General features: G+C 56.6%; 1 protein-coding gene and 1 long non-coding RNA gene across 2 annotated transcripts; one reads left to right on the top strand and one right to left on the bottom strand.

Moving 5' to 3' along the window:
• Positions 1-2,310: 2,310 nt before the first annotated feature.
• On the top strand, positions 2,311-17,343 carry LOC139042768 (atherin-like). Its single transcript, XM_070502907.1, has 2 exons — positions 2,311-3,233; positions 15,986-17,343. Exons 1-2 carry the CDS (start codon positions 2,311-2,313, stop codon positions 15,987-15,989), a joined length of 927 nt encoding a protein of 308 aa, XP_070359008.1. The 3' UTR covers positions 15,990-17,343.
• On the bottom strand, positions 7,070-11,236 carry LOC139042683 (uncharacterized). Its single transcript, XR_011499688.1, has 3 exons — positions 11,117-11,236; positions 10,140-10,219; positions 7,070-9,848 (listed from the first exon to the last, which is right to left on the bottom strand). It is a non-coding gene; the product is annotated as an uncharacterized lncRNA (long non-coding RNA).
• Positions 17,344-18,973: the final 1,630 nt, after the last annotated feature.

Here is an 18,973-nt window from a genome sequence, read left to right as displayed (position 1 = left end):
GCCAGCAAACCCACGCGCACGCACGCACAGACGCACGCACGGACAGACGACACAGTCGCTCCCTCACGCCCCACTGAGGCGTGTTGCACGCAGCACCTTCTGGTATTTTTCAACCGGCTGGGTTTTTCAAAGGCTCACGGCATCCACTCCATCAACTTGATGATCCTTAAGGAATCGTGATGTCGCCCAAGCAGGGACGATGGGTTGTCGACTGACCGAACCTCAACTTTCCGAAGTTCAAGTTGCCCTGCAGGGTCTGACCCGGAGTTGCAGATTGCGTTACACCCTTGGGAGGAATAAAAGGCAGCCTCCACGTGACACAGGGTTTTGGAGGAAGCCAGGGGGGTATGTGGACCAGGGGCTGAGAGCCCAGGAGGCCCGGTGCAGCTAAGCGACCCAGAAGACGGGGGCAAAGAGCCGGCTGGATCCGAGGGGGGCAGACCCAGCACCCGGTTGTGAGTTTTAATCAAGGACCGTGGCCAATACGAATGGCTCTTCCTTCTACGCGTTGCATTCTCTTCCATCCTCAGGCTGCCCGGGGAATTCGATTAAATGAAACCCACGTACAACACGCGGACACACGGGGACCAACGGGAATGCACAGAAGCCGCCGCCGACGGGGATCTGGCAGCCGCCCTGAGGACTGAGTTCATCCTTTCACATCAAACAAACATCAAATTCCATTTCCTGAGCGAGAAATCGCGATGCCTCTCGTCTGGCGCCTGCCTAGGCCTCCCTACCTGGATGCTCTTTCCTGCTCTGGCCTCTGTCCTGGGCGTCCGACAGGTTCTGCCGACAAAATGAAGTTTAATGAGCAGTGTCAGAAGCTGGCTCGCCTCCCTAGGGTAGGCCGGAGTAGCAGAAACTCCTTGCATATGTGTGTGTGTGTGTGTGTGTGTGTACTGGGGGAAGGGGTTTTCAAATTCTGTTATCCTTGTTTCAGCCGATGAACAGCTAGAGGCTGGTAAGGCAGGTGCATTTCAGAATCAGAAGCTGCAGCCGTGGAAAAAATGCACAGCATTGCTGCCAATCACATGCTGCATGGCTGAGACCCACAGCTCACTGCGCGCGTGTGTGTGTGTGTGTGTGTGTGCGCCTAGCATCCTCCCCCCAGCGGGAAGGGGGTCCCCTCCCTCCCACCTATGCCATCCCCGGGGTGGGGGGAGAGCCGTCGCTGGGATAGAAGCCTCACTCAGCAGCACGAGGACCCTGGGTGCCGGATTGCTTTCTCCACACCTGCATCTCATTCCCCTAAGCTCACACGCACCTTTCCCCTGTCTCCTCACTCAGCGGCGGTCCGAGGGGACGCCGTTTCCACCTGGCTCAGCTCACGTCTTCCTTGCACCAGGCTCTGAAGGCCACGGATGCCCAGACAAAGACTCCCCAACCCCCCCCCCCCCCCCAACCCCGGCTGCTCCTGCCTCCCAAGGCACCGGGGAATCAGGGTCGGGGGCTCTGCAGGCTGCGTGCATTTACACACTGTGCCTCCAGCAGCTCCTCACCCTGCGCACATCAGGACTTATGTCAGGCACGGTGGACCACCCCCCCCCCCAAGCCCCGGCCAGCTGGGGGCCACCCGAGGGGGACCCCAGAATCAGAGCATGCTGGGCCTGAACTCTGTGTCGTTTGAGAGTGTGGGGATGGATTCTTCGTCTAGGCCCCACTTCCCCGGTCCTGCACCCCACAGACTCCACCCCCCCGGGTAGTGACTTCTTCAGGGTCCTCAGCTGGGTAGGCCGCGTCCCTCCACTCCTCTCTGCCCACTAGCCGTCAGCTGTAAACACAGCACAGCCTGCAGGAAAGGTGTGTGTGTGTCAGGATGGGGCCAGCATCCTTCTCCTCGTGCACATGGCCCAGCGGGCAAAGGAGAAAGGGAGACACACGCATATGGGGTGGGTGGGAGGGGGGGCCTTCCTGTCATGCAGGGCAGAAGCCTGGACCCCTGTTCCGGAAGGTCCACCCGTGCCTGCTGGGCTCTCCATCTCTTTCTCCCAGACCTGTGAGCCCCCCCTCCACCCGCCTTATGTAAGCCCTGACTCTGGGCCCTCTGGGTCTGAACCTTTCCTCTGCTGACCCCCTGAGGTCAGCCACGAGTTGGACGCAAGCGGCAGCCCCCTCCCCTGTTCCACCGCACCCCGAGACTGAGGAGGAAGCAAGCGGCTGCCCTGTCCGTCAGCCTGCACCAACACCCCCCCCCAATTCCTCTGTAATTACATCTCAGCAGCGCACCAGTGGCGGGGTGAGGGGTGGGGGCTCCTGAAAGAGGAAAGAAAGGGGACCCCCTAAGAGGGGCCGGCATGGGGGAGAAGGATGCAGGAGACAGCCCAGCCGAGGGGGAGGTGGAGCGAGGGGCCCCGGGGCAGCGCAGAGGCGCCAGGGGTCGCGCGCAGGGGCGCGGGTGGGGACGCCGCTCCCCGCCTCCCTCCGGGTCTGCGGCGGGTGCAACCCCCCCACCCCGCGCCCCCGCCTCCCCGCCTCCCCGCCTCCGCCTCCGCCTCCACGCCGCCCGCCGCAGCCCCTCCCGCGCTCGCCGCCGCGCCTCCCTTCGCGCCCCCCGCCGCCCGCGGACGGCTGCGCGCTGCGCCCCGCGGGGCCGGGCTCCCACCTGTCACCGCGCGCCCGCCGCCCCCCGCCGCCGCCGCCGCCGCCGCCCAAGTTTGCGGGGACTTGCCGGGGCGCGCCGCCTCCTCGCGCTCCGTCCGCGTCCGCGTCCTCGCCCATGGCCGCCGCCCCCGCCCGCCCGCCGCCCGCGCCCCCCGCGCCGCCCGCCCAGCCCCGCGGCCGCCGGGCCCGGTGAGCGCCAGGAGCGGGCGCCGTCCCCGGCACGGAGCACTGCGGATGCGGCGCGGGGCCGGCGCGGGGCTCCGGGCGCGCTCGGGGGTCGTGAGCGCCGCGCCCCGCGCCCCCGCGCGCCCCCCGCCCGCCCGCGCGCCCCGCCGGGGCCATGCAGTCGCTCATCTCGCCGGTGACCAAGGCGATCCTGGTGGCTCTGTTCATCTTCGCCATCCTCCTCATCCTGTACGTGATCCTCTGGTACATCTGCCGCGATGTGGACTGCGACCACGGCATCTGAGCGCCGCGGGCCCCGGGGACCACCGCGCTGAGGACGCCCCCCGCGCCGGGCATGGGGGCTGGGCGGCCCGGCGGCGCTCCCCCCCCCCTGCCCCGGGCCCCACCGCGCGCTCGCCGCCGCCCCCTGGCCTTGACCTTCAGGGACGCACCGGGGAGAGCGGGTGAGTGCACTCCGGCGGCCGCCCTGCGGGGCGAGGGGTGGGGTGGGGTGGGGTGGGGTGGGGTGGGGGGGGTGCAGCCACAACTTCGCGGAGGGCGCGCGATCCGGGCACGGGACCGTCCCCGGGGTGGGCGCTGCGCCCTGGACTCCCCGCGCGGGCGCACGCGGCGGCGGGCTGCGGTGGGTGGGCGTGCAGGGGGGCCGGGCGCCGGCCTGCTGGGCCCCTCCCTGCCAGTCCCGCCCGCCGGGGCGCCTCGGGTCGGAGGACGCCGGGCTCTCCCGCCTTCGGTCGCCACCTGCACGGCGGCCAGGGGCCGAGTGGGACCGAGCTCCCGGGTACCCGGTGCTTGCCGCGCGCTGCCGGGTCCCCAACCCTTTGCCCGCGTGTCTGTGCAAGGTGAGCGCGGCGCGGGGGGCCGAGCGCATCCGCCGCAAAGGGACACCTCCAGCGAGTTATTGAAAACAGGTCGGAAGGCTGGTGCACCCTCCCTCCCACTCCCAGGCGCCCACCCACCCACCCACCTCCCCCGAGGGGCGCAACAGCTCGGGAAGGGGGCTTCCTCCCAGGCCCCCAGGCCCCCTGGTCCCTGCCCCGCAGGAGAGAGAAGGACGGGACCCGAATGAAGCTTTGCCCTCCATCAAGTGTGCCGAGCAAGTTTGGGACTTAAATAAATGTCTCGTGAGCAAGAAAAATGCGTCCCTCTGAACCTTCCTCTGCGAAAAAGAACCTGTGAGGAAAAACACCGAGTTTCAGTAGGCTGTCAATTTATGCATCTGCAGAGAGCCGGGACGTCTTCCTGCCGTAATCAGGGCATCCAGGGGAATCTTTGGGTCCCGGCTGGCTCGCCTCTGCTCTGGCCAACCTGGAGCCCTGCTTTCTGCAAATCATGTTCGTTTCTTCTCCTGCCATCCACCGTTTCCAGCCCCTGGAGGGGTTAAGCAGCCTGCAAACACAGAGACTCCTTTTCCCCCGGGAATCTTCCGAAACCCAAGGGGACCAGACTGTCTGATGTGGGGTGATTAGGGTTTGCGCGCCTGTGGTTTTCCTCTCGCGGTTAAAATCGGGGGCTGAGACAGTGAGGGATTCCTCTGCGGCAATGAAAGGCATGTCCCCAGGATCCAGTGTGTGAGGAGGAGGAGGAAGAGGAGGGCAGACCCGTTTTCATGATAATCAACACGATTTGAGAGAATAGAGGAAATTTGGAGGAGCCACCCCCTCCCCCCCCCCCACCGCCCCGTATTCTCAGTGGGAATGCATTCTTAGGGCATTCTGTGGTGCTGGCTACATAGATGCTCTCCCCAGATGTAATGGGCATCTCTAAAAGGACCTGCCCCCCCCCACCCCCTAATTCAAGTCCTAGATGCCTAAGATTTGTCCTAAAAACAAACAAACAAACAAACAAACAAACCTCTGACAACAGAATGGACAAATATTCCTGATAAATTTCCAAAGCACTGAGCTGCAGGTATGCGGTGAATTAGCCGAGGAGAAACAGGAGGAAAGCTCCACGGTCACATGCCGACACGTGGTGCCTTGAGAAGTCGTCCCGCAGAGGAGAAAAGGCCACCCAGCTGCCCGCATCCACATCCCACACACAGCACGGGAATTAGGATCCAAATTTATCCCCAGCACCTACCCTGCCAGGAACCAGGAGATGCCTGATTGTCGGGTGAGCATCTGGGAGGACGTTGGTGACTAGTGGGGCATGTCTGGGAGGGACCAGAAAACACGGTTACAATGAAAATAGTGGGAAAAAAAAATTACATAACTGACACCATCCAGGATATTTTCATCCGGCCGACGGTCGGGCCACACGGAGAATGATGCTAACCGTGCTCACAGCGGCTGAGACCTCATTCCGATCGGGTGACTTCTTCAACGTGTGCGTTCTCGGTCTCTCTCTGATTCTTTTTTTCTCACGTGTGATTTCACTCCCAAAAGAACAACGTTTATTCAGTTTCCCAGAGAAAAATCTTCCCATGGGTTAGCAGCTAGCCCCGTGCATGTGGGTTCTGTGAATGATCCAGTTAACTGTCCCTACTGAGCAGTCATCCCCACGTCGGCTCAAAGGGGCTTCACAGAAGCAGAACGAAACGTGGGGTCCAGAATTCAGGTTGCAAGGCACACACAAAGTGGACAGCTCGTTAACACTCGTGCCAAGAATCAGTGGTCCCCACAAGTAGATAGGCCCCTGAATGGAACCAGCCCCCTTTAGACAAAGTGAATCCAAGCCACTCACGTCCACACAGCTCTCTGTGACCGACAAAAGGCCTTCCCAATCCTGGGTCCTTCCAAACCTATGCCACCGTCCTGGGGAGAGGCCGGGTCATCGCTCCCATCCTCATTTCAGGTACAGAAGCCAAGGCAGAGAGAAGGCGTTTTCTGGCCCCAGGTCACACAGCCGGTCAGCTCAGAGTCGTCTCTGGAATTGACAGACGCACACTTGGAGCTTCGGGCTGGAGATGGGCACAGCCCTCTCACACTCAAGACCTCTCTGTGCTCCTGTGGAAGGAAAGCCCCGGTCCCCTTTCCGTCCAGCAGTGCACGTCTTGCTCCACCACCTCTCCGAGCGGGCCATGAGATCATGGTGACCATTTGGGTATTTCGTACCTAAAAACCGTGGGAGGCCCATTTGCATCGGGACGTTGGCGTGCACTGAGGATCATCCTCGGGGGTTCAGTCAGGTGAACCCAACTTCAAGGTAGAAGGAAGTCTCAGAAAGCTGGAAACAGTGTGACAAAACAGAAATATCTGTCTTATCACCTTCCTCCTTCTCTACGGGCAACAAGTATAGAGTGGACTGGCTCGCTGCCACGGTTTCCTATAAATAACAGTTGCATTTAATATCTGCAGAGCGTGTTACTGAGTCCCAGGCAGGGAGCTAAAATGATATTATTTACGTTGCATTGTATCTTCCAAACGGCAACATGGATATGATGATTATCCCAATTCTACAGAACAGAAAAGTGGGGCTGAGAGAAAAAGGTTATATAACTTCCCCAAGATCACAAGAACAGAAAGTCAATCAGCAACCGTCTCCGAGCTCTGGTGCATGGACCTGCATGCATGCACGCGTGTGTTTGTGGGGGGGTGTGTGTGTGTAAGTCAAATCTCACGGCCATTGCATTTCCATTCAAAAGAGTTTTCTATTGCATTTCTATCTTCAGCTCTCCATGAAGGTTCAGGAATAATATTTTTCTCTTAAGTTTTTCCTTTTAATGCATAACTGCTTCGTGTATATTTCTAGGCACTGCTCACACAGATTTCCAGCGAGGAAAAGGAAACTTTGGGCCTATTTCAATCAGTTTGGCAATTAATATCGACATTAGTTCATTGGTAGTGACAGCCAGCCTTACAAGCTGAAAAGGAATGATTCAAGAATGTGTGTATATTTTGGAAGTTCTAAGTTAGGTTTCTGGTGCAAGGAAAATACTTATTTCATTACAACGTCCTGATAGACTTTCTGTCTTCGAATCTGAGAGTGTTTCTATGAGCCCTGAGTCGGTGGTGCTTTGCATCTCACGTCATGTAAATCATCCTCCTTCAATCGCCCTCATGCGTCTCCTGCATCCTTCCCAAACCGGAGGGTCCCCAAAGGGGCAAAGAGTCTGGGAACCCCCACCCGCCCGCTTCTTTTGCAAGAATAGCGGGTAGAATTGAGTCAATTTGCCCTGCACAGAAGCCTCACGTGAAGGGAAACAGAACATCCAGCACCCAGACCGACAGGGAGCAGACGACGCCGACCAGGAGGCTGGTCATCGATCAGATAAGAGAGAACTTCCTAAAACTTACGATTCAGCAGCAAAAAAAAAAAAAAAAAACAGGCTGCCCCAGAAGCGGGCCGGAGGTGTTTGCTTGCTTGGCAGTTAGTTTTTGCTCAGAAGAGACGTGTAAGCTGGAGGACGAGGGGCAAAGGAAAAAAGTGGGGGGCGGTCTTACTACCCTCAGGTCCGCCTCCTTGCAAGACAAGATCCTTGGGCAGCAGCACACATTTTAAAATTCAAGATCGGTGATGCTGGCAGAAGGAATAGGCGGTGGGGTGGCGGGGCGGGGGGGGGGTATCTTTTTCTTGCTTCGGAAGCTATTTTCAGTTTCAAACAACAGAACACAACAGAGGCAGAGGATGTTTAGTCAGACCGTCACGAAGCCTCTTCCGATGGCAGCAGCCTTTTGTTTGCGAGTTTTTTTTTTTTTTTGCAAGTTTTTCGAGCCCCACTCCACAGATGTTCGGGTTTAAGCTGGTCTGCACTGCGGATGCCTCCAGAAACACGTGGACATGCAGAAAGACGAGAGAAAGAGAGCGAGCCTCGGGGGTGCTGACGGATGAGGGAAAGCCAGTCCCGGGCTGACCTTTCGGGTGCAGGATGCCCCAGGCAGAGGCCGGGTCAAGCCCAGTCCCGTGGACAGAAGGGGATGAGAAAATAGATGTGCATTTGAACCCGGACGGGGCAGTGACATAGTGAAGACGGGGCTGCCTTCTCTCCCCATCCTCCCGCCTGCAAAGCCGGTCCCCAGGCTGGGACGCCGGCTGCGGAAACGGGAACAAAACGGCGCATCCACAGAGGAAAACATTCCTGTGGAAGCCGCCAAACACCTTCTGTGCCTTCTGAGCCGTTCCAATTCCGAAAAGAGCCTGTTTGTTTCCATCAGTTACTCTCTCCCCCCGCGCCCCCAAGGGATCTGGTCTAGCGACACTCGCCGGGCGGCCCTCTCGTGGCCCCTGAGCTCTCCAGTAATGCCACCCCGGGCCTTCCCAGGCGGACGAGCCCAGGACTTTTGGAAACACCGAGGACACCTCTTTCGCAGCCAAGTCGGGGAGTCACTTTAGGAACCAATTTCCTAAATGCGGCTTTCGGCTCAAGAGAGTGCGAGCCAGACGGCTGTGTGGAGACAATTCCGGAAGAATTCCAGAAATGGTTTAAAGGCCACACCCAGGATGCTCCAAATCGGTGGCTGGCCTTCCGGAGGGAGAGGTCCAGCGCCGTCTGGGTGCATAAGTCCAAGAGCCGTTTCTTTTGGGAATTTTGGGGAATTCCACGCTTACCGCCCAAATAGCGTTTTTAAGGGCCTGAGAGCAAGGACCGTGCATTTATTAAGCACCTCCTGTGGGGTTAAGATGGTTTCACATGACTTTTGCAAAATGCTGTTGGTCGGGGAGTGGGGTGTGTCGCTGCGGAGGTTTCTTCTGGGTCAGTGAATTTGGGGTCTGGTAGGATGTGAAGGCCAGGGTACCGGGGGGTCAGCAGTGGCTGCCTGCAGGTCATTTTTCTCTCTCCCACCATCTGACCTGGCCAGACCTTCCATTCCATGTGTCTTCGCCTCCTGTGTTTCATTAGACCTGTAAGCGCACGCACGCAGTGGTGGTGTTTGCATGAATCCGGTGATGGGAGCCGTAGGTAGACCAGTCGTCCGAGACGATCACGGGAGGGTCACTGAGGACAATGGGTTGAAATGGTTAATGAAAGGGTCCTCAAAGCGTGCAGTTCATGAGGGTCCAAACGGAATGCATTGGCCCATCACACCTCATGGCTGTGTTGTCACCACGTTTGTGAAGCGTGAAGACCGTTACGTTGAAAACGAAGTAATCTTTTCCCCAATATCTCATCTTTTAATTTTTTTATTTTTTTATTTTTTATTTTTTTTGGTGAGGAAGATTGGCCCTGAGCTAACATCCGTTGCCAATCTTCCTCTTTTTTCTTTTCCTCCCCAAAGGCCCAGTACATAGCTGTATATCCTAGTTGCAGGCCCTTCTAGTTCTTGTATGTGGGACGTCACCACAGCATGGCTTGATGAGCGATGGGTAGGTCCACACCTGGGATCCCAACTGCTGAACCCTGGGCTCCCAAAGCAGAGTGTGCGAACTTAACCACTGGGCCACGGGGCTGGCACCCCTGTTAATGTTTTGATACCAATCGACCCAGTCTCATGAGGATGATGACAATGTGGAAGTTGGACGTTATCAACCATGAGCCCAAAACTCCAAGACAAAAAAAAATGACTGTCCAACTGAATAAAATGGTGTATCGGATAGAAAGAGACATAAGAATGGAGGCTGCCCCACACGGGTGCAAAAACAGGGTGTCTTGCATAAACTCTTCTTCTAGGGAAAAAATATTCTAGATCAAACACACGCATGCACCTGCCAGCCCCCTCGGGTCACGCGTGGGGTGTGTGATTCAGACCCACCCACATCTTTTATTTACACTTTCCCTGAGATTTCTCCCAAAAGACAAAACGCTTCCAACATCCAATTCTACAAACAAGCTTTCCCGGGTCAGTATCCCTAGTCATTTCCGTGCTTGTGTGTGCCTTAGCCATGAACCCCCGTCAACCCATGCCACCCCTTTGCTATAATCCTCTCTCCTCTTTTCATGTGTCCATGACAAAATTCTCCAGTGGCATGACCTTAATCCCAGTTTTTCCCTAAACTCTGGTTTTTACAGCCCATTTTTGCCCAGCACCGTGAATTCCGGCCACACGCATCTCGCCGTATTTCACAACTGACTGTAAATGAACCCTTTCCTTGTTTTCACTTATCTTTTAATCGTGTCCATTTCCTTCTGGTGGGTTGGCAGGAGCCCGGCATCCCAACGCTGCAGAGAACCTAAAATCTCACTGGGGGAAAAAAAAGGGAATTAGGAGCTCGAGGTTTCACTCTGTATGTTTTTTTTTCTTCTTCTTCTTCTTTTTCTTTGCCACCTTTTTTTTTTTTTTTCCCCCTCTTCAAGTGTTTCTAGGGTGCCGAGCCACAAGGAAGGACTGTCTTTTACCAGAGGAATTATATTTAGGAAATAATTATCCTCCTGGAAGAAAAAAAAAAGCCCCTAAGCCTGTTCTAGGTGCTCAGGGTTTTATTTAGGGTGGCGTGCTATAAAGAGACGCTGCTTTCTGTCCGGGCTGGCTGACCTCTTTCGGGGCCTGTGTCTCCTCGGTGGCATCTCCAGAGCAGGGAACGTCGCTCAGCCGTTTTCCAGCCAACTGCATCTCTGGGAATAAAGCAAAAACGAGAGAGGCCCAGACGTCAATCTCGAAACCCTCCAGGGCATCACCTTTACCCCTTAGTTAGATGCCACAGTGAAGATTTCCTTTTATCCCAGTGAACATGTCCAGGGTTATATTTTTTGACTCGTGCTTTCCTGGGCTCGAGGAGTAAGACCTAGGATGCCTTCTCTGGGATGAATCTGGACCATTTTTGCCCGGTGGGATTTTTTTATGGCCTCCCCCCCCCCCCCCCACCACCACCACGCTTGCAAATTTGGAGACGTCTTCATGAAACCTGGAAAACGAAACAAAACGAAAATCATGTGTCGGTCAGAAGCGTGGGTATGATTTCCGGCATTCTCCCCCGGTTTCTTTGCGTAGTCCATCCAAGACAGAACCACATGCAAAAATGCATGGGGAGCTTTTACCCAAAAAGAAAATCCATTTTGGAAAAAAAAGGGGCAGGGCCGGAAATTAGGCAGGACGGCTGCCTGCTCCTGCGTTTGGGGGCAGTGGGACGTCATCTCTTCTCGCCCCTGTGGTCTGGGGGGGGGGGGCTCGAGACTGGATCAGCATGGCCACAGGGGGAGCCCCCTGCCCACAGCGCATCACCGACTGCCCCAGGAGGACGATCTCGCCCCAATTTGAGAGGCCGCTCCCGTTCTGAGACGGGAAAAAAGACCTCACAAAGAGGTCAGAGGGACCGTGCTGTTCCGGAAGACACAAGTGAATTCTAAAAGAAAACACGGTCCCTCCCACAGCGCACTGTCCCGTCTTTCTAATGTGCTTCCCAGCAACGCCAGGCCACGTTCCCACGCCCCATTGCCGTTCCTTTCCCATGGCGGCCGTGACATACGGCCACAAACGTCGGGCCCTAAAACATCAGACGTTTATTCTCTTACCCGCTCGGCAGGCCGGAAGTCCAAAATGGGTCTCCTGGGGACAGAGTCAAGGTGTCGACAGCGCCGGTCCCATATGGACGTTCTAGGAGGGCGTGCTTCCTGGCCTCTGCCAGCTTCCAGAGGCGGCCGCATTCCTTGGCTGGGGGCCGCGCGTCGCTCCGATCCCGTCTCCCGTGATCACACCATCTGCTCTTCCTCTGACCGTCCCACCTCCCTCTGATAAGGACCTTTGTGATGACATGGGGTCAACCTGATGATCCAGGGTCAACTCCCCAACTCAACACCCTTCACTTAATCACGGCTTCAAAATCCCTTTGCCGTCTAAGGTAACGTGCACGGGGTCCAGGCATCTACCTGCTGTCTTTGGGGCCATGAAATGATGAGTTCATCCGGTAACGAGGATGCTTTTGGCCAAGCGGCAGATTCCAAGAGGTCAGGTGTCGGAGGAGTCAGCCCTTGACGGGAGGGGGTTCCAGGAAACCAGACGGTCACGTGAAATGGGTAAAATTGAGGAACAAAACAAAAGGGCATCTGCAAAAAATGAACTTGCAACAAAAGAAGTGGTGGCCAGCCCTGGCGACTCATTGGGATTCCTCGCGCCATTATAAGGAATACCGTTGTCTGGGTTCCACCCGCCAGGAATCTGAGGGGCATGGGGTTGACGTACCCACGGCGGAACATGGTGAGCCCTGAGTGGTGGCCAGCACGGGATGGGAACCGACAGGCACTGGCTTTCTCCTGCCCGTGGAGAACAGTGAAGGGGCTGGGCGCATGTACCCACTTACGTAGTCCCAGCATGGACAAGTCAACTCAAGGGACGTCATTCCAAGATGGCGGCACCACCCATGGGCCTCCATCTGGGGACATCTAGGAGGGGCACACGCCTTCAGAAGGGCAGACTGGACCAGCTTGTCCTTCCGTCCGGCTCAGAGGAGCCGAATCTCACCAAGAACAGGATGGGTGAACAGCAAGACCCATCTGGACCCGCTGGGTCCAGTACAGGAGCCACCAGCCACGTGTGGCTTCTGATCGCTTGCGTGTGGCTAGATTCACTGAGGGCCTGGCTTTCTAATGGCCTTGAATTTTAATTGATTGAAACTTAGTCACGTGGCTCGTGGCTACCGTATTGGACAGCGTAACTAGAATTTCGGTTCGTGTCCTATTCGGTTCGCTCATCGTGTTGGGTTGCTAAAGCCATCAGGACAAATTACCCCAGGTGGGGTGGCTTCAACGTTTATTTATGGTCTCACAGTCCCGGAGGCTGGATGTCCGAGATCCAAGTGCGGGCAGGGCTGGTCCCTCCTGAGGCCTCTCTCCTTGCTGTGTAGACGCATCTTCTCCACGTGTCCTCCCGTGGTCGTCCCTCTGTGCGTGTCTCATCTCCTCTTCTCATCAGGACCCCAGTCCTGTTGCATCAGGACCCGCCCTCATGACCTCATTGTACCTCCATCACGTCCTTAAAGACCCATCTCCAAATCCTGGCACATTCCAAGGTCCTGGGGTCAGGGCTCCAACATATGGATTTAGGGGAGGACACAATTCAGCCCAGAACGCTCAGTTTTGTTAACCTCTCCGGAGCTCCCTCCACGTCCCTGGAGCCGCAGTGTTGACCAGCTGCGTATGGTACTCTCCGAGAGTCTAAATTCCCGGCCGGGCGGACGGCAAGGTTATTTGATCATCGTGGTACATTTCGATCCGCGCTGGAACAGAAGTCTGGGCAGGCTGCCATGGAACACCTGGGCTGGACAGACGGCCCCTGCTGTCCGTGCTGCAGGAACACGGAGGAGGAGGAGGAGGAGGCGGAGGAGGAAGGCAGGCAACACCAGGGCGGGAGGCGGGACGGGGGCTCTCCGGGGCCATACCCTTGAGTGAGCTCCCAAGGGCGAAGAAGAATTCTCCGGAGGAAGCTGGGGAGAAGGTGTGTTCCAGGCAGAGATGGACCCCCGCGTGCGTGCGCCCACGCACATGCTCTGTGCCCCGTGACAGGAAACTCGGCAGCACGCTCGCTCCTCCAGAGCTGCCACGTCATCCTTGCTCAGCACCTCCGCCTTCCTTACGGGGCCGCCCTCCCTCCACCTGTCAAGGCTGCGCCCCTCAATACCACCTGCAGGGGCGACTTCTGGGGACCCTCATCACACACCACCTGATCACGCATCAAACCCTGCAGGGTGGGTACCATCGCCGTCGCTGTCTCAGAGATGCCCGAGTCACCCGAGTGAGGTCCGTGGTGGCCGTGCGTGCAGCGTGATCCTCCCCATCCGGCTTCTCCTCCCGGGATTCAAGGTAGGAGACGTCGAGGAAGGAGCCCGGAAAAGTCCTGGTGCGTCAAAGTCGCGGACCTGGAAACTGACCCTAAAAACCACGCCTGGTATAGGATCAGTCCGGGGTTGAGAGCCGACCCGTGATCCCCATGGCTGTTCTTCGTGCTCCCCCGGGGGAGCCGTGCTGGGGGCGCATGAGACAGTGTGGATCCATATGTTTACCCCTCCTGGGGCATTCCCACGTTTTCCTGGAACCTTCCAGAATCTCTGCGTCTGAGAGCCGGGGAGGGCTTTGCACGGGTGGAAAGCTAGGCTCCAAGGCCCGTCAGAAAGGACACCCTTCGCACCCCTCAAATTCCCCCAGCAAATTGCCCGCCTGACTCAGCCCTGTTGGGAGGGTCCGTCTCCGGGAAGACACAGTAAACGGGAGGCGGAGATGCACCCATTCTTTAGGGTAAGATTTATGAATTCCGGGCTGGGGAAAGAACCGATGGAAACGTGGAGGGGCCTGGTTTGGACTGACCGGGATTCAGTTCATTGCAAGAGGTTGATTAAATAGTCAACCCGGACCCCGGGGCTGGGGAGCGTGGCCGTCCTTGTACGTTGGTCATGCCTACGATGGTGTCTAACCAACCGGACTAACTTAGAAGACGCTCCGTGGACTTTCCAGCTGGAAATTGGGGCAACTCAAGGTGGGGGGAAGCCCGTTCAGTAGATGCTCATTGGGAAAGGCTGAGGGATCACCCTCCCACCCCAAACTCCATCCCCCAACTCAAGATGACCAGCCACCCGCTTCCAAGTTGCCCCACCTGGAACAGGGAGGGGTCCCCGGGCAACGGATCCGCCTTGGTCCCAGAACATCCCAACCGGCAAAGACTTTTTATTTTTTTATTTTTTATTTTTTTGGTGAGGAAGATTGGCCCTGAGCTAACATCTGTTGCCAATCTTCCTTTTTTTTTTTTTTGTTTTCTCCCCAAAGCCCCAACACGTAGTTGTGTATCCCAGTTGTAGGTCATTCTAGTTCTTCTATGTGGGACGCCGCCACAGCATGGCCTGATGAGCAATGTGTAGGTCCACACCCAGCATCCAAAATGGTGAACCTTGGGCCACTGAAGCGGAATGCATGAACTTAACCAGTCAGCCATGGGGCCGGCCCCTGAAATCAACTTTAATAACGTATTTTACTTAATCACTATGTCAAAATAGTATCATTTCAACAGATATATATATATGTGTGTGTGTGTGTGTGTGTGTGCATCCAATTGTCTTCCCGCTTGCCTGCCCTGATCCTGGTGGGATTCCTCTCCCTCACAGGAAGCCTCTGCTCTCCCATCACCACATTCGACCATGTGCTTAATTTCTAAGTGTAGTATTATTTGACCTAAACTATCCCTGGTTGGGGGACACACCGACACCATCTGATTGGATTTACATACGACCAAAGAATCTGCTTCCTTGATGGATCGTTGCCTTTTGGGGTGGCTTAAGAGTAGTGGGGACCTAGAATTCCCTACCAGGCAACGCCAAGCGTCTCCTGGGGCTTCAGACACCCCAGGTGGCCAGGTCTTGCCTTGTTCCACTTGGGTCCGCCATATGCAAAACAGGGAGAATCCATGAATGGAAAGTTTGACTCATCCAGTCACCTTGGTCATGTCCCTCCTGCCCTTTTTTTTTAAGGTCCACGTCTCAGACACCCTATGACTTCAGTCGTCACATCTCCTTGGGGTCCTCTGAGCCTGTGACGGTGTCTCGGACTTCCCTTGTTTGGGATGACCTTGAGAACTTGGAGGAATAGTGGTCGGGCGTTTCGTAGGTGCCTCTTGGTTGAGACTCACCTGGTGTTTTCTCATGACTCGACTGGGATGGTTGGTTTTTGAGCGGAAGACCGTGGAGAGGAGATGCCCTTCTCATCGCGTTTTATGAAAGGTTCATAGCTAGGCACATGTTATCGCAGGGACCCAAACCATCAACATGACTTATCGCTCTGGGTGTTGACCTTGGTCTCCTGGCTCAGGTGGTATTCCTCAGATTTCTCCACTGTGAAATTACTTTCCCCCCGCCTCCCATACTCCATTGGAGGAAGTCACCGTGTGCAGCCCACAGTTAAGGAGTGAGGACTTAAGCTCCACCCACTTGAGGATCCACATGAATGATTTGGAATGCTTCTGCATGGAGGGGATCTATTTCTCTTACCTCATTTATCGCATCCATAGGGACTCATGGATATTGATTTTATACTTTGGGTTACGATCCAACAGTATTTTATTTTCTCGCTCCAACTGTTGGCCGTTGGAACCTCCCTCTTCCAGTTCGGCTTCTGCATCCCTCTTACGTGCCCCCCCCACCCCCCATCGTTTGGTGTTTTGACCGTTCCCTACTTTCCGGAACGACAAGATGCTCCAGGAACATCCCGTGTCTTCCGAGCCGTGGTCCTCCCATTAGCCATTTCTCTCGGAAGCCCTGGCTCCTGCTATTGGAGCGTGACATTAGGGTGCAAGATCTGGGTGATGGGCGAAGGGACTTTGTTGAAGACTATTACCTTTCACCGGCTCACCATTGAAATACCTCTCCTTACGCTCTCGTTTTCTTCCCTTCTCTTTCCATCTAGGTAGGGTTCCCAAAGGGGCGGACAACTCTGGCCGCTGTGCAGCCCTCCGTTGACCTGTTGTCCAGGGGCAAGGCGAGACGTTGTGAGAACATCCCGTCCGTGGACCACCGCACGGCCAGGACTCCAATGTGGAGGGTCGGATCCCTGGAGGTCACTGCTCGGCCCTTCTCTGGAGACCGCCGACCAGCATGCCATCCCAGCTGCATTGTGGGGGTGAAGGGTGGGGTGACCACCACCGAGGATTGAGGCCACCCCTCCGTCTCTCATCTTGCCAAGCCATCACCAGGCGGTCAGGACTCCTGGGCAGTGTCGCCTCCGGGGCCATGCTGGCGTCTGTAACCTCCATCCACCGCCGTGGTCCCATCCAGCCATCCCTGCCCCGCCCGCCTGGCCCGCCCGCTCTGATCGTGACGTCTCCATCGGCCTTTCCCTTGTGCGTAGTCGTCACTCACAGGGGTTCCAACGCCCGCGGGGGCGGCCCAGCGGGACCGTTGACTCTCCTTCCCGGCTCGAGGAGTCCAGAGGACACTCGGCTTCAGATTATCCCCTCGTTGAGGTAGGTACGAATGGGACCTGACCCGCTTAATCTCAGACGCAGCCGTGCCGTAAAACTCATGCAAACCACGCCCAGTGCTTCCTGGCTTCCTCCCGTGGGCAGAGCAGACGCTCACGGGGGACGAGACACGAGGGGCTCCCCCATCATTCTTGCTGGCCACTCACCACCCCCGCCCCCCGCCCACCCCGGGGTGATTTTATCGGTCTGTCGCCAGGAGAAGACACCGTGTCCTGGGAGAAATAACCCACCCAACACAGACTAGGGACTTTGCACGTGGAACACGAGAGCTCTGGAAAGTTCTAGAAACGCAGCCAGCGTTCGTCACCTCGGAACTCTGAAACGATGCCTCGGGCGCTTTGCCACTTGCACCTCGGGGTGACAGTCGCCTTGCGGGTCCGGCAGCCGCCCAGGACTTTGTGCTGTGTTTTTTTCCGCCGCCTTGTTTAAAAATCGGGCGGGATGGGGATGGCATCTCCCGTGGGCCCCGCGGTGTGGGGCGTGGACGTCTCGACGAATGTCCTCGGCAGCGGTGCAGTCCAGCAACGTCCACCCTCCCGCCCCGGTCCTGTCCACCCACACCCTGGGGAGCCTTTTTCTACATTGTCCTAAACCCTGCCATCATTCCGTTGCGCAGGTGTGACGTGTGGCGCCCCGGTGTTGTCGCGTCATAGCTTCTGCCTCCCCACCCACCACCCCACCCAACCCCACCCCGTGGAGGCAGGCAATCGAGACCAAGCTGAGACATTAATGGCTATTCCAGAAAATAAAATATTTTTGAAACCGCCCGGCACGGGTGCTGCTGTCTGTCTGGTGGTGGGAACAGAACGCCCTCCCCCGGCAAATCCGTTGCCGGTAGGGTAAGCGAGCGGCTGAGGACACAGAGAATTCCCTGGCCCTGCGTCGCGGAGGGCGTAGGTTAGTCTGTGCGCACCTGCAGAAGGAGATGCTTCTGGAAAACGTTCCGTTTCCCTGTATCTCGGGACGATTCAGGGAGGTCCCCACGCCTGCGCTGGACAACGCCCCTCTCCAGGCCGGCGGGTCTCATTTGTCGTGGGACACGTGCCTAATTTCCGAGCTGCCCCAGTAGGCGGATGTGCTTACTGTAAGGTGCACAGTAGTCACTCAACCCAGCCCAGAAAACAGTGGAAGGAGGAAGGAGCAGACTTGGAAAAGGCCTAGTTATTTATTTCTTTTTTAACTTTTTTTTTTTTCTTTTTAGCTGAGGAAGATTTGCCCTGAGCTAACATCGGCTGCCAACCTCCCTCTTTTTTGTATGTGGGTCGCCACCCCAGCATGGCCTAATGGGGCGTGATATAAGCCCTCAACACATATGACTGACAGCTGAGTGGTGTAGGTCCACCCCCCGGGAACCGAACCCAGGCCACCAAAGGGGAGCACGCCAAACTCAACCACTACGCCACCGGGGCTGGCCCGGACAAGGCATATTTAAGAAGTACAGTTTTAATTGGATAAAAAAAAAAAAAAATTCCTGTGCTTATAATGCACTTATTTTAATATGAATGCAAAGAAGGAAAATATGGGGAAATGTGGGCTCAGAGAGAGTTTGGGTCTGTATGGTCATCCCCAACAAAAGGATTGAGCGGCGTGAAGGGGCTGGGTGGGGGGGGGGGGCGTGTTCCCTTGCGAAGGAGCTTGAGAATCTTGGGGTGGGGGAATGGCTCGGCCAAGGGAACAGAGGGAGATGGTCCCGAAGCAGCTGCCTGGGTGGACACGTGGGGGATGTGTCAGGGGCTCAGAGCACCCCCGAGTAGCCAGTCAATTTCTACATGTTATAGGGGGTGCATCATCCTGAGACGCCTGGGAGGGAGGCCTGAACATGGAGCGTCCTGGGGTGTCCCCTTCACGTCATCACCATGAGGCAGGTGGGACGCCCCTACTTTCCGTGAGTCTGGGAGAAGACGGGAATCCCCCCCCCCCACCAGTGGAGGGGCCCAGGGCCTCTCCAGGGCTAAGATGATGCTCTGGACTCGGGCCGTCTTGACTCGCGCCCAGGGCTTCGGCATCTCACCCCTGGGACATCCTGCGGCGCCCAATTTGCAAAACGTAAGCCAATGATAATACGGGCTTCTCGTGGGAGGCCGTTGGGGTCTCTGGGTCAATAGACGTAAAACGTATTTAACAACTAGGGCGTAACGTAAGCTCTCCTCGTGCACGGGCCGTTGACCGTGACGCTGGCTATCTTCCCTCCCCCCAAGGAGCAGAGTCAGAGAGACGCGGACGTGCGTGATGTCCAGTGACAACCGTGTTGCGTTTAGAGGGCAGGACGGCCTAATTAAGTGGCCAGCTGTAAGTTCATCCTGGAAGGCCAGCTGACAAGATAAGAATTTACGCTCTTCTTGGAAACCTCATGTTAAAAAAAAAAAAAAAAAAAAAAAAAAAATCTTGGACCTTGTCAAAGACTCGGAATGGCA

The sequence above is a fragment of the Equus asinus genome, chromosome X (genome assembly GCF_041296235.1).
Source record: "Equus asinus isolate D_3611 breed Donkey chromosome X, EquAss-T2T_v2, whole genome shotgun sequence".
In the NCBI taxonomy this organism is placed as follows: Eukaryota; Metazoa; Chordata; class Mammalia; order Perissodactyla; family Equidae; genus Equus; species Equus asinus.
The sequence above is the reverse complement of the archived record's forward strand: the minus strand, read 5'-3'. Positions and strand labels throughout refer to the sequence as shown.